General features: G+C 37.2%; 1 protein-coding gene across 6 annotated transcripts in view; it reads left to right on the forward strand.

The window, feature by feature from the left end:
- GSTCD (glutathione S-transferase C-terminal domain containing) overlaps nucleotides 1–15,301 on the forward strand; it is a 129,130-nt gene that overhangs the window by 1,789 nt on the left and 112,040 nt on the right. For 3 of the 6 annotated variants that reach the window (XR_007356185.2, XM_075127562.1, XM_048846647.2), the window contains exons 2-3: nucleotides 1,413–1,593; nucleotides 12,694–13,125. Coding sequence is in view for 5 of the 6 variants with exons in the window: in XM_075127562.1 (XP_074983663.1) it covers nucleotides 12,715–13,125 (411 nt within the window). In the remaining variant the exon portion in view is untranslated. Of the gene's footprint in view, nucleotides 1–1,412; nucleotides 1,594–2,589; nucleotides 2,674–12,693; nucleotides 13,126–15,301 lie in introns of those variants that run through there. The other 3 variants (XM_048846648.2, XM_075127561.1, XM_048846649.2) reach the window with 2 other exon arrangements.

A 15,301-nucleotide genomic window follows, 5' to 3' on the forward strand; every position in this document is an offset into this window, starting at 1 on the left:
CAAGGGCAGAAGCATCAGAGAAAAGGGCAATAAAATCCACAGTGAATAATTATGGAATAACCTGCCTGTGGGAGATGTTCTCCAAATCTCCACAAGTTACTCATTAATTTATACTCTCAGTTCAGCTTCTTTATACCTTTAATTATTCTGTATACCTCTATCTTGTCTCCTCTCTCAAATAAACAGTCCTGGTATTTTTAACAAAGAGTCCGGTGGCACCTGAAAGACGAACAGATTTATTTGGGCATAAGCTTTTGTGGGTAAAAAGCCTCACTTTTTCAGATGCATGGAGTGAAAATTACAAATACAGGCATAAATATACTGGCACAGGAAGAGAAGGGAGTTACCTTACAAGTGGAGAACCAGTGTTGACAAGGCCAATTCAATCAGGGTGGATGTGGTCCACTCCCAATAATTGATGAGGGGTTGTCAGTACCAAGAGAGGGAAAATTGCTTTTGTAGTGAGCCTTCTCTTCATGTGCCAGTATATTTATGCCTGTATCTGTAATTTTCACTCCATGCATCTGAATAAGTGGGCTATTTTAACTACGAAAGCTTATGCCCAAATAAATCTGTTAGTCTTTAAGGTGCCACCAGACTCCTTGTTGTTTTTGTGGCTACACCTACATGGATACCCCTCTGATACCCAGTGTTTTTAATCTCTCTTCATATAAAAATATTTTCTATTTATCTGGTCATTCTTGTGAGCTTTTTCTGAACTAGGGTTCATTGAAAATTATGCATGGAAACCGTTTTTGAACAAAAGTTGGGTTTTCAATTAAATGAAAATTTTTACAGAAAGCGTGTGCTTTCTTTGAATTTTTTAATAATATTTCATCAGAAAACTAAAAATGTTTAACTTTTTCCCAGAAAGTTAATTATTTAAATGTAACACTTTCACTTTTTTAATAGCTGTATTGTATACTCTATTTTTGTAACATTCTTTTTGAAATAAGGTGACCAGAACTAAACACAGTATTCCAAGTGAGGACATACCACCAATTTGTGTAGTGTAAATATTTAATGTATTTTTTCTATTCATTCTTTCTATGCTTAAAATCCTATTCCCTCAACTACTTAAGGGGCTGTTCATGTGAGTAAATTACTCCCATGCTCAAATTTTCTAGGGTTGGGGGCCTCACAGTATGTCAACTTTTTTGTTTGATTATGGATTGTTGTTGGTTTTTTTGTGGTATTTTTTGACTGCCATTGCACATTAAGTGAGGTTTGAATGTAGAGAAGAGGATTTGTGCCTTAATTTCAGCAGTAATTCTTATATGAAGAGAGACTAAAAATAAGTTTGTCTTTAATTTTTCACGTGTCCCTTATATTCCTGAAGTATATCTGGTGACTAGGTAATTTTAGTTATATCAATGTGCCCATCCTAAATTCTGTTGTTGTTGTTTTTATAGCATTTTTCATCTGAGATACTCAAAGAACTTCACAAATGATATAAAACCCTCTGAATATTCCTATTTATTGATGGGGAAACTGAGGCACAGAGGTTAGGTGACTTCTCCCTGGTCACACAGCAAATTGACGTAAATGGGAATATAAATTATATCTCCCGAGTCTGATATCTTAAAAACACAGGTACTATTTTTGGTGTTCTACATATTTATTGGAATAACCATTACATTTGTAAATAACTTAATGTGATATGATACATGTTAAATGAAAAAGAAACCTTGTTAAATGTTGTCCGGAGTTTTATTTTTTCCATAACAAAACAAACAAACAAAACATTTTGCAGAAACTAAGAGCAATAGAAATGTTTCCATATTTTGTTTATATTTTCCTGGAAACATGTTTTTAAACAAATAAACAGTCCTCTGTGGTGAAACCCAAATTTGTAGCACAGTGAAACAGACTTAATTGATATTTAGCCCATGTTGGAGAAATTTTAAAAAGTGAACAGCATAATTTGTGAAAGTAAATTGGATTTTTAACGTTCTTTTAGTTCTAACCAACTAAGCTTGTCTTAGTTCCATAGGTAAATAAATTTGTTTGTTTACAATATCTGCTCTTCAAGCTATGCAGTATAGCAGATGTTGTTAATTATTTGTATTGCAGCAGCAGCTAGAGGCCCTAACTGAGACTGGGGCTCTGTTGTGTCTAGTACTAGTATAGAGTAAATGGCAATCCCTGTCCCAAAGATTTTGCACTCTAAGTCTACGCTGCAATAAAAAGCCTACAGCACTGGGTCTCAAAGCCTGGGTCAATTGGCTCAGGCTTGCAGGGCTTGGGCTGTGGGGCTAAAAATTGCATGTAGATGTTTGGGCCTCAGCTGGAGCCCAGGCACTATAGTGGGGGGGATGGATCTCAAAGCCTGTGCTCCAGCCTGAGCTTGAACATTATAGTGCAGCTGTTAGCACCGCAGTCTGAGTCCCACAAACCCAACTCAGCTGATCTGGGCCAGCTGCAGCTGTGCTGCTGGTCTTTTATTGTAGTGTAGATGTATCTAAATAGAAAAGGGAATGGAGAGAAGGGAGAAGGTAATATACAAGCAGAGTGAACAACATGATGGTTTGAAAACATTGTGTTAATTCTGTGATTTTTTTTTAATGTTTTGGGTGTGGTTTTATAAGGAGCATCAGCTAAAGGACAAGACAAAGGAAGGGTGGTGGAAGGATATATAGGAAAGATAAGGAAGAAGGAGAACATGGAGTGCAGGTACATAAGGCTGATGTGAAGAAACTGTGCAGGAGGAGTTTGATCAAGCAGCCAGTCTGCACAGGGGAGAGGAAGTTAAATATATGTCTGATGATATCGCTGGTGCCCAAAGGCATGCTGCAGTTGCTTATAAGTTGTAACAGTACTGAGAAAATGATTTCAGATGGATGATTCAAAGTTTGGCTGATGTGACATTCAGGATGGCTACAAAGTCCTGTCTCAGTCCTGCAGCTGGTTCTGTGAGGAAGGAGTCATTTGCAGGATTGGAGTACATTTTTCCTTACCTGTGTAATTTAACACACACTTTTGATTATTAAAACTGAAATAACTTAAAAATTAGGGCTGTCAAGCGATTAAAAAAATTAATCATGACTAATCGTGCAATTAAAAAGGTTTCAGAGTAGCAGCCGTGTTAGTCTGTATCCAAAGAAGGAACAGGAGTACTTGTGGCTCAAATGAATTTGTTAGTCTCTAACGTGCCACAAGTACTCCTGTTCCTTTTGCGATTAAAAAGTGGTATTGTATTTGAAATATCTTTGGATGTTTTCTACATTTTCAAATATATTGATTTCAATTACAAAATGGAATACGAAGTGTACAGTATCACTTTATCTTTATTTTTGATTACAAGTATTTGCACTGTAAAAAAACAAAATAGTATTTTTCAGTTCATCTAATACAAATACTGTAATGCAACCTCTTTATCATGAAAGTTGAACTTAAAAATGTAGAATTTATGTTTTAAAAAAAAAACACCCCTGCATTCAAAAATGAAACAATGTAAAATTTTAGAGCCTTTGTGAGTTAACCTCAATTAATCGACAGCCCTGTTAAAAATCTAATTTACTTTTCACTGTTAATGATATTCATATTTTGCATTTCTCTTGTCTTGGATTGTGAGACTAGGCACTAATTAGGGCTGTCGATTAATCACAGTAAACTCACGGAATTAACTAAAAAAATTAATCCCGATTAAAAAAAATTAATTGTGATTAATCTCAGTTTTAATCACACTGTGAAACACTAGAATACCAATTTAAATGTATTAAATATTTTGGACATTATTCTACATGTTCATATATATTCTGTGTTGTAATTGAAATCAAAGTGTATATTTTTGATTACAAAAATTTGCACTGTAAAAATGATAAACAAGAAATAGTTTTTTCAGTCACCTCATACAAGTACTGTAATGCAGTCTCTTTGTCATGAAAGTGCAACTTACAAATGTAGATTTTGTTTGTTACATAACTGCACTCAAAAACAAAACAATGTAATACTTTAGATCCTATATGTCCACTCAGTCCTACTTCTTGTTCAGCCTGTTACTAAGAGAAACAAGTTTGTTTACCTTTACAGGAGATAATGCTGCCTCTTCTTATTTACAATGCCACAGAAAGTGAGAACAGGCATTTGCATGGCACTTCTGTCGCCGGCACTGCAAGGTATTTACGTGCCAGATATGCTAAAGTTTTGTATGCCCCTTCATGCTTCGGCCACCATTCCAGAGGACATGCTTCCATGCCGATGATGCTCGTTAAAAAAATAACGCATTAATTAAATTTGTGACTGAACTCCTTGGGGGAGAATTGTATGTCCCCTGCTCTGTTTTACTCACATTCTGCCATATATTTCATGTTATGGCAGTCTCCAATGATGACCCAGCACATGTGCATTTTAAGAATACTTCCACTGCAGATTTGACAAAATGCAAAGAAGATACCAATGTGAGATTTCTAAAAATAGCTACGGCACTTGACCAAAGGTTTAAGAATCTGAAGTGCCTTCCAAAATCTGAGAGGGAAGAGGTGTCGAGCATGCTTTCAGAAGTCTTAAAAGAGCAACACTTGGATGCGGAAACTACAGAACCTGAACCACCAAAAAAGAAAATCAACCTTCTGCTCGTGGCATCTGACTCAGATGATGAAAATGAACATGCATCAGTCCGCACTGCTTTGGATTGTTATCGAGCAGAACCCGTCATCAGCATGGACGCATGTCTCCTGGAATGGTGGTTGAAGCATGAAGGGACATCTGAGTCTTTAGCACATCTGGCATGTAAATATCTTGCGACACTGGCTACAACAGTGCCATGAGAACGCCTGTTCTTACTTTCAGGTGACGTAAACAAGAAGCAGGCAGCATATCTCCTGCAAATGTAAACAAACTTGTTTGAGCGATTGGCTGAACAAGAAGTAGGTTGAACAACTGAGTGGGTTGCAGGCTCTAAAATTTTACATTGTTTTATTTTTGAATGTAGTTTTTTGTACATAATTCTACATTTGTAAGTTCCACTTTCATGATAGAGATTGCACTATACTATGTAGAAAAAATCCATAAATATTTAAATAAATGGTATTCTATTATTAACAGTGCGATTAATTGTGATTAATTTTTTTAATCGCTTGACAACACTAGCACTAATCAGTTTCACTTTCTTTCTAGTTAGTGTTTCCTTTTGGTTCTCATGCACTACTAAGAACACTCAAAATGCAAACACTACAGAGATTTGTTCAAAATAATTTTTTCCACTGTTTTCTTAAAGACAAGTTCATGGACATATTTTTCATGGTCTTATTTTTTTCAGAAGAGCCCTGAATTTGGGGCAAAACTTGAACTGACAATATCTGTTAAAACCTTTTTTATGTTTAATTATTCATTAATGAATGTGATAGGCTGGAATGGAAAATCCACTAGTCCCATCCCTATGTCACTTATTGACACTTAATAAAAATACTTTGCTTCTTTACTGAAACAAGACCCAAGTACAACTTTATATAATGTGTTGAACAGTAATTAGAGGCATGTGTGAGAGCCCGTCATGTCTGGAACAGTTTAATAATGACTCTGCCATCTCTGTCTTACACACTTTCAAACTTCTTGTGCTAGAGGAAATGTAAAAAGTCCCATGTTAAATAACGACCAAACCAATCTGGAAGAAGAAGGTGATCAGCAAAAAAATCCTTCCTCCTCTTAGTTCTTTTCACATTACTCCATTCTGATTTTCAAAGGGATGACAACTATTTGAAAATGCATATCTATTCCCCATAATTATTTTCTGTCCAATTTTGCTTAAATTTATTATTGCTCAATTCTGCTAAGAGACAGAAAAAAAAATTTAAAGCTGGAAGAAGAAGAGGAAAATGCCAGTTAATGAGCATCTGATTTAGATCACCTTGAGCATGTGGTTTGAATGACATGAGGCAAGGGGTTAGTGCTTCCAGCAGGAGGAGCCAGTGAAACTCACTATGGCCTAGTGTAACCTTGGAAAATTAACTTTTGCTGCAGTGAGTATCAGCAGTATCTCTACATGGTTGAACAGCAATTATAGACCAGGATAAACAACAGAAACAGTCATTTTCTTTTCTGAAATCATGCTGAAGTTAGCTTGTACTGGTCTACATGTGTACTTTTACTGTGTTCAACTGAAGCCCTTGTCAGCAATATGGTAACTTTTCTAGTGTAGGCTTATGTGAACTACTACATTTTTGACCATATTTAATGTGTCCTGTATAGTTTTCATGTACAGTTGTCATTTTTTAAAAGTAAGATGAAGGCAGTATCATTAACTATAGAAACTGCAGTGTTAAAGGGAGAGAGGAAAAGCTACTATTTGAGAGAACAGTTAACTGGGAATAAAAACAGGTGCTTTTGAATATAGCAGGTGGGTTTGCATTGATCACCACCATCTGTCTGAGGCTGAATAAGAAATTTCCTAGATAAATGTTTGAGGTAATGAATGATCTGTTTCATGACGGAAAAGTTTTTGATGGCTAGGAAAGTGAGAGCAAGAGAAACCTGCTGGATTAATCTAAGCCTTCAGACTTCAAAGATGAATGGAAAATATAACTGAGAGACCAAGCTGAGCATATAATTGTGCAGTTGGTATGGTTGAGTGTGGAAGTTAGAGGTCAGAAATTATACTGCAGAATTCTTTGCAAACCAGTTTGTGTAAGCAAGGGAGGAAGGTTTTTCTAGCACTCCTCTCTGAAACGGGAATTATGATAGATTACCTGCTTGTAGAAGTTGGAGGTTTGTTAAAGATGACCTTCAACGGATTTTTTTCAACAATTGGCTTTTTGCCTTTTTGGGTTCTTTTATGATATATAAAGAAGGCCTGAAAAGTTTGTTGTGTTTGAAGGTTTTTTTCCCTAATTTTTTTGTTTTGTTATAAATATCAAGAATGTCTAATGTGGTCGTCTTTGGTTATGCTGGAGGACCCTCTGGGAGGTCTCAGGGATGTTTATTGAGACTTCTAACACCTTAATTGAGGTTGAATCTTTAACAGTGCTCACTTTATTTGGGATTTTAGTAACTGAAATGTCGTAGCTGTAAACATTAAAAACAAAAAGTTTGAAACAGACTGACTAAAAATTTCTTCCCCTCTCCATTGCTCAGATTTCTGTTGGCTCTTGTGATGTCACCATTTTGGTAGTTTTCCAGTCATCACGGAGTCTTCCAGCCTTGCCATGACCTGAACGTTTTATATGAAAAACAAGAAGAATTAAATTAAATAAAATTAAACAAACCCCAAACCCCACTTTCAGACCACCTTTACATATCATAAAGAAACAAAAAGAAAGGGCATGAGCACAAATTTCTCTCTTCTTCCCCATTTGCTGCAGATTATCTTTAAATCTTGTGTGGAGGTTTCTGATGCACTAGAGGCTCTATGTAACGATATTCTTGGTGAGCCAAGAAAAAGTCAGAAACAACCGAAACTCTCTGTGGTGACCTATTATATCTCTTTAGAAATGTTTATTCTTTTTCTCTAACAAATTGTTTTGATTTAACTTTGTTTGAACGATATTTTGAAAATTAATTCTATTTTAAGATATTAAGGACTGGAGTAATTTTATGGCACAATGTTTTTTCTCTGCTGGAAAGACGTTGTCTAAAGCATAGATATGAAATGGACAGTGATAATGTACCTAAAAAGGTATGAGGTTTTTTTTCCCTCTGTCTGTTAAACAGTCTGGAGAATTTGAGATTTAATTTAAAAACATTTTCTTAGCCACTCTGGTTGCAAAAATAACTTTCCAAATATGTACCAATATAGTGTCGTCTTCTTTGCAGACAAAGAATTCTGAAAATCTCCAAAATAGCTCTGAGAAATGTTATGTGCCACTGTTCAAGTGAACATAGTGTTCTCTCAGAAGCCTAATGATGACACGTTAATATCAACATTGTCAGTTAGTACACTGATGATTATTTTAAGGGAAACAACTCTCAGCACCTGCATCTACCCCTCAGTTTGAGCTTCAGTCTGGAAGGCAATGTGTTTTTCCTTGCTGCAGCCAGCAATTGCTTATCATCATCTTTTTTCAGTGTGGTCTCTGATAGCTGCTTCCTTCCAGGAGAAGGGAATAGACTTCTCAAACAACTGTCACATGAAGGTGTAAAAACAGTTAAATGTAAATGTACTCTTTGAAGACTTACATAAAGGCATTTTATATGAATGGCACATATCCTAAATATGACTGACACTCAAAGGTCTCTTGTTGCACTGGATAATTATGGCTTTAAAAAAATTAGTTAGGATAGCTAGTGGAAAATCCAGAGTTTGTTTTTATGGTCTTTCTTTTATGAGACTTGTAGAGACTTAAAATGATCATTTATCAACAAAAAACCCAACCCAGTTTCTGTCACTACTTGACTGTGGAAATAGCTTTCCTTACTTTTCAGAAAACTGTGCAAGCAATACAGCAGCACGGGTAGGCATTACATCTTCACTGAGTAGCTGCTTTCAGAACCTTGTTAGAAATCAACTAAAGATATGCCTTCACTGCAGAGTTAACTTGGTTGATTGACAACCAGGTGTGAGCAGCCATAGTGCACAGCGATACTCTTTACAGTGTCCTCCCTAGTGCTGCACTAAGTGTGTGATCAATCACTTTAAAAAAAATTGTAATATAACCATTGCAGTAATTTGGCTCTTTACTTTAGTCTCAAAGGTAGACTAGAAATTTTTTCATGCATAAGTCCTAGAACAACAGTTTTGGCCCAGTTATAGTGTTGTTATTAAATGGTTAATTTGACCCATGTATATCCATTAACTGTGTGTGTGTGTGTGTGTGTGTGTCAAAGCCAAACCCTTTTTATTGTGGAAGTAAATAATTACAGCATATTCATGTAATTGCTCCAGGATCTCTTATTAACCTAGATAATTTTTTTACAGGAATAGTATTGATCCAGAGTCATTTGCTTTCTATACAAAACATTCATAGTGGCATCTTTTCGTTCTGTTAAGATACCCTTTCTCTGCTGGTGTTATGTGCTTCTACAATGATTGCTTCAAAAGGGTGCCATCTAGTGTCTAAAGATTGAAATGTGAATTGCGATTTATAAGGCAGTAGATGAGAATTTTATTAGGTGGTGGTGCAGAACAATTATTACATCATAATTCTTAAACTGCCCTGGAATAGTGTAAGATTGATAGAGGAAACTGTGACTCTTGAATGAAGTATTAAGGAAATTGAATTAATTGTTTTTCATCTGATGAAAAGAATATTAATGTGAGCCATGAGTATTATTTTAATTAAGTCAAACTTCTCTTTAAATGAATTGTGTGTGTTTGAGATGCACATATATAGCATTCTTGAGGTGCATTCAGCTTGTCTGTTTTTTGCTTGCTCATGCCTTCAGCGAATGACCCTACAGAAGTTAGATTTCATTTGTAGTATAGAAACTAATGCTGTCTTCTGGTTACATGAATATGTTGTATTGCCTTATAGTGATCTCAGAAACACAAATCTGTGCCTGATAAAATCAGCTGCTATAGTCATGCACATATGAGCAGTACCAGATTTTTTAAAAATGCATGGTAATAGTGGGAGAGATCTAACTACTATATATTTATTGAATTTTAAAGCGCCTGTTCCCATAATTGCTAAGTGCTTGCTTACACATTTTTAAGAATACCAAATAGTAAATTGCATAAAACCATTCAAAGGCTCAAAGTTGATTGAGTTAAATCAGTTTGATCAAAGTGATTTAAATTAGCATTTTAATCGGGATTTAAATCAGTGGGCAGGACACCTTGATTTACATAATTAATTTTAATCTTGTTTTGCATTTGTACTTTGTAATTATTTTCCTAAAGAAACATTGATTGGTAATCATTAAGACATGTTGATTTGCAACTAGACATAGGTTTTACACTAAATTTCGTACTTCTTTTTGCTAACCAGGAGGATGCTTGATGGCACAGATTTTTAAACTGTATCTGTAGTTAGTGAATCGAAGTACTTGTTTCTGGCCACCATGCCCTTCAGTTTTTTAGAACTAGTAGATTCATCCTCTCTCATTATTTTTATTCATAGATTGGAAGAAGAAAACAAGCATAGGCCTTAATAGGATGTTGTAATTTAAGTATAGGTTGTAATTTACAGTTTAAATAAAATAGGTTATTTTGAAAAAGAAAAATGTATGTAATTAAAAATCCATTTTTATTGTTTTTTTAATTATTGAATTTTTCTGCCCTGGGCTTTAAGAAAACCAATGTCCTTTTGTCAGGAATAAACCAAAATGCACAAATGTTAACACAAATAAAAATATTTTAATATAATTATATCAAGATCACATGTATGGAGGAAGTAGACTTGTAATTATAAATTACAGCAAGTTATTTAGTTTTTTAATTCATGCTGCTTCGGGGCAGTCTGGATTAAAGGTCTGATGCTGGAGCTCACAAGGATCATCCCCTGACGAAACACACTGTCTGCTATGGATGATGCTGAGCAATAGGCAGCTACGTGTCCACTTGGGCAACAAAGTCAGTTTGCCCCAGTTCCTGAACAACGGACTGCCATAAGGTCCAGTAGTTGCGCTGATGGTTTTCAATGTTTACATGAGCAACATGCCTCCAACAAAGTTATACAAATTTGCATGTGCGGATGACCTTGCCCTGGCAACTCAAGTAGCCATCTTCAGTGACGTCAAGTCCACCTTGAACAGGGACCTAAACATCAGAGAGGAATATTTCCAGAAATGGAGACTTAAGCCAAATCCTCACAAAACAACAGTCACTACATTCCATCTTGATACCAGGAACACTAAACACATCCTGAAAGTGACCTTCTGTGGCAACACAGTGCTACATGACCTCACTCCAGCAAATCTCAGAGTGAAGCTGGACCACATGCTAACCTTCCATGACCATCTGAAGAAGGTAGCTGCCAAGACGAAGACAAGAGTCAACCTGGTCCAGAAACCGGCAAGCACAAGCTGGGGAGCGTCAGCATCAGTGTTACAGACATCAGCGATAGCCCTTGTGTACTCCTTAGCCAAAGCCTATGCACCGGTATGGACCAGAAGCAGCCATACTCGACTTGTTGATGTCCAACTAAACACTGCAATGTGGTGCATCACTGGAACCCTCAGCTTGACCCCAACACCTTGGCTGCCAGTGTTGTCGCACATTGCGCCCCCCTCCATTTGCCATGATGCCACAACCCTTCAGAAATTTCAGAGGATCGTGGAAAATGAGCATTTTCCCATCCACCAGGACCTTAACAATGTTCTTCACCACCACTTGAAATCGCACAAGCCTTTTTGGACCCATGCATTTAATCTTCAGTAATGCAACTTCAACCCTGATGAAGTTTACAAAGCTGAATGGAATTCACAAGAAGTCACAAATAAACACTTCATGGAAGACTCCATGAGGAAGATCTCTGGCTTCGATCTCCCACAAATGGTTTAGGGCTGCTCATAACCTATCTGCACAAACCATGGCAGATGTGGATACTTGCTGCAGTAATGGAAAATTAAAGACTCTCCAATGTGTGACTGTCATCACCCAGAACAGACCATGGAACTCAGTGCCCAATTCACAAATACAAAGGAGGTGTCGCCAGCAGTACACTCTGCTACTCCAGATGCAATTATCTGGCTTAACTATCTAAACATAAAATTATAGTTGTTGCTCTACATTTACCTCAGCCATATGAAGAAGGAGGGTCAGAAGAAATTTTGAAAGGATAGGAGACAAATGGGAAATCAAAAGAGTCTAGACCAGCAGTTATCAAACTATGGGGTGGGCCTTCCAAGAGAGGCCCGTGAATGTGTCAAGAGAGGCACAAGCTGTGTGTGTTGTTTTGTTTAATTGCTCTGGCTGTCAGCTCCAGGTGTCTGAGGCTTGTGCAGAAGGACCATGCATACTCGGAAGCTGGGGATAAACGGGGAACCCTGCCACCTGGGATCAGGCTCTCCTTCCCCCCACCCTCCCCAAATCCCACACCTGGAGGTGGCAGGGCTCTGTCTGTCAGCCTCGGAGTAGCAGCAGCAGTACAGAAGTAAGGGTGGTAATGGGACGCTATGTCTGCTGTGAAAATTTATATTGATGAATATCACTTTCCCCATTGCTACCATTACTTCTGTGTTGCTTCTGGTGCGGCACTCCCTTCAGAGCTGGGCCCCCAGCCAGCAGCCTCTGCTCTGCCTTTAGAGCTTGGTGGTGATGTATGTTCTTGGGGAGGAGGGCGTAAACAACTACAGACACAAGGGTCAAATAAGTTTGAGAACCACTGGTCTAGACCCATTTCTAACAGTTCAGTCTTATTCATTTCTAGTTCATGATCAGTTTGTTTTCTTTCATGACAGATAACTGCTAATGTACTCCCACAAGCTTTTGGGGGTGAGCATCTATTAACACACCACTTCCCCAGCAGAGAATATATGAGTTAAAATGCAGAATGGGTGGCTTAATACAGTGCCTGTTCCACACCTAGGCCTTGATAGTGCAAATGCATACACATGAGTAGACCTGTGCGCATACAGCTAAAGGATTGGGGCCTTAGTCATTGAGTGTGAGTGGGGCTCATTTGTGAGGTATTAAAGATATATAAATACACATCTGCAACCACTCATATCTCAGAGGGGACTGCAGTACACTTCTTGTTATTTGAACTGGCAAATATTTAAAAGAATGCCTGTCTGAAGTTAAAATCACCTGTCTCAAACAAGTGCAGCGGTCATTATTTCAAATCTTTATAAATGTTATTCTGACTTCTATTTCAGGTACTTCAGCTCTGAAGGAAAATGAAAGGTGGTGTTACTGAAGAACATATGTACCTGGCCTACTCCCACCAATTTGAAGATTGCATCTTTCCTCTCCACACATCAATATCCTTGTTTTTGCTGTCCTATTGTGACCGCAAATTATTCAAAGTTTTCTTAGTACCTTCTAGTGATGATACAGATGACCAGTTATTTGGTAAAGCACAACCTGATGACCTAGAGGTCCACTTCATCTCAAGGTGCCAACTCCCTTTGGTTGTCCAGAGCTGCTGTTTGCCTGCTATAGTTGAAGAAAATGGCAAATTCTGTCGAGCGGGGCTTTCTGTTGTGTTGAGGCACATAATACAGAAAACATATGAGATAGATCCATCAAAGAAGTTGGTTTTGGAACTTTTGGGGTTTAAAAAGACCTGCCTAAAAGCCTGTGCTGAAGTGAGTGCATCTTTTTCTGTTACATGTTTAGATATAGTTCACACTAATAATTGGGTTTCAATGTGGATGTCTGCTGGAATATCCAGTTAAGATATTTTATAGTACGGTTTCCTATTGTTGATACAACAGCAGCTGTATTGATTTTGGCATAAAAGTGAATGGTAATGATTTAAAACAAAAAAAAAACTACCCCAAATATTAAACAATATAAGCAGCCTTAAGATTAAAAATATGGACTAGATCCTCAGGTGGTATAATGTGGTGTAGTTTCATAGAAATCAATGGAGCTATTCCATTTTAGACCCATTGAGAAGCTGCTGCTATGTGTTTTAAAAGAAATTCAGTTTGTTTTTTATCTGCCATGCTCAGATTTTAGGGTTGTGTGTGAGAGCTGGTGTTATTACTCACCCCTAAATCAAATCAGCGAATTTCATTCTTTATACACAGGTGTTCAGGATGATCTCAGTTCTTCAAAGATAAATACAGAATCCTGAACTAAAGTCTTGGAAGGTGTGTAAAAGAGAAGATAATATTTAAATCTAGTACATAGTAGTGTACATAGTGTACATCTAGTACATAGTAGTGTAGGTCCAGAACCAACCTTATGGGCTGCTTGTGCTAGGAAAGGCTTGATAATTTACAACTCGAGTCAGTCTAGTTCTAACATTAAAGAAGTTAAATGTAAAAGCAAAACAACAAAATCCCTTTGTTTTATACCATAGAAAGGGAAAAGCACTGCTGTGCAAAAAAATCCAACAAATGAAACTCCTATGGGCAATGTAGATATGGGGCAGAACATGTTCAATGAAGAGCCTACTCCTTACATCCCAGAAAGGGAGGTCAGGTACTCTAAGCTGTGAAACTCTTTAATGCCATTTTGAAATTCCATGTACTCATTTAATTTTTCAATATGAATATTACTTCTCTAAACCATCTTATTTAGAAGATCTGCTTGCTTGTTCACCACTTTGAAAAATAATACCTTCTTAAACTGTTCCTACATATATTCTGTCATAGGGTAACCTTATAGTCTTTAGTTCTGGTCTGTCCAGTGACCTCAGCTCATTCAAGTTTAATTGTATAATAAACCTTAGTCATGGCCATATTTACTCTGGACCAAATTCTGTGACATTAATTTGTTCTATCACCATGAAATATCCTTCATTCCTGTTCCCCAAAACAAATACAACTATTGCATATGAAAATACTCATTGATGTAAAATTTATTGGTGCTTATTTTCAATCCTGATTATTTTTGAAGATGGGTTTTTCATTACATTCTCCAAGTACCCTGGCTCCTGCCTTCGGTTCCCATAATGTCCGGAAGACCCAGCACAGATCCTCCTTTTATTTAGCTGTCTTCAGCAGCTTATCAGGGCCGTGGCTGCTGTGCTATTCTCCAGCTTCAAATGTCAAGCCTACATTTCTGTCTCCTCTGCTCCCAGGCTACAAGCTGGACCAGGCGCCTGCTTGCTGCCTAGGTCCAGGATTCATTGCAGGGAGCATACACTAATCTAATTAATTTCTTCATGTGAGGAAAACTGCAGGGCAATAGACAGCTGCCGGCAGTTCCCAGTAGCACGGTTTGACAGAAGGTAAACAAAATGTTGGGTGTCTGGCTGCAGTAAAATATTGAATTCCGTAGCATCTTGGGAAAATGCCAGATGATGCAGCCATGTAATTGTGGAGTCTTAGTGTTCTGTGTTAGATGGATGGGACTGTTCACGCTCAAACTATTATTTCAGATTTTCTGCAGATCCAGACAGATGACAATACATTGGTTTACACTTGGTGCACATTTACACTTGGTGCACATCTTACAACCATAAAGACTGGAAACAATATTTCTTTTTAATGAGAATGCAATAAATTCCATGGCTGTGGAATGTGCAGGGCATTGCCCTGAGAAAGATAAAATACTTCAAGCACATAATCTATTAGGTTCTGATCTCTTGTATACCTTGAACATCCAAAACTCCCTTTGAAGCCAAGAGGTATCAATGAGGCTGTATGAACTGAAGTCAGTGGCCATTTTGGGTTTGCAAGGAAAGCAGGATCAGAGCTTAAATCTATAATCTCAAAACTCAGGATAAAATTATTGAAAATGCCAAAATCCCATTTTTAAAATAGATTTAGGTATTTAGGCTACTAACTTTCATTAATGGGACTTAGGTTT

This window comes from Caretta caretta, chromosome 4 (genome assembly GCF_965140235.1).
Source record: "Caretta caretta isolate rCarCar2 chromosome 4, rCarCar1.hap1, whole genome shotgun sequence".
In the NCBI taxonomy this organism is placed as follows: Eukaryota; Metazoa; Chordata; order Testudines; family Cheloniidae; genus Caretta; species Caretta caretta.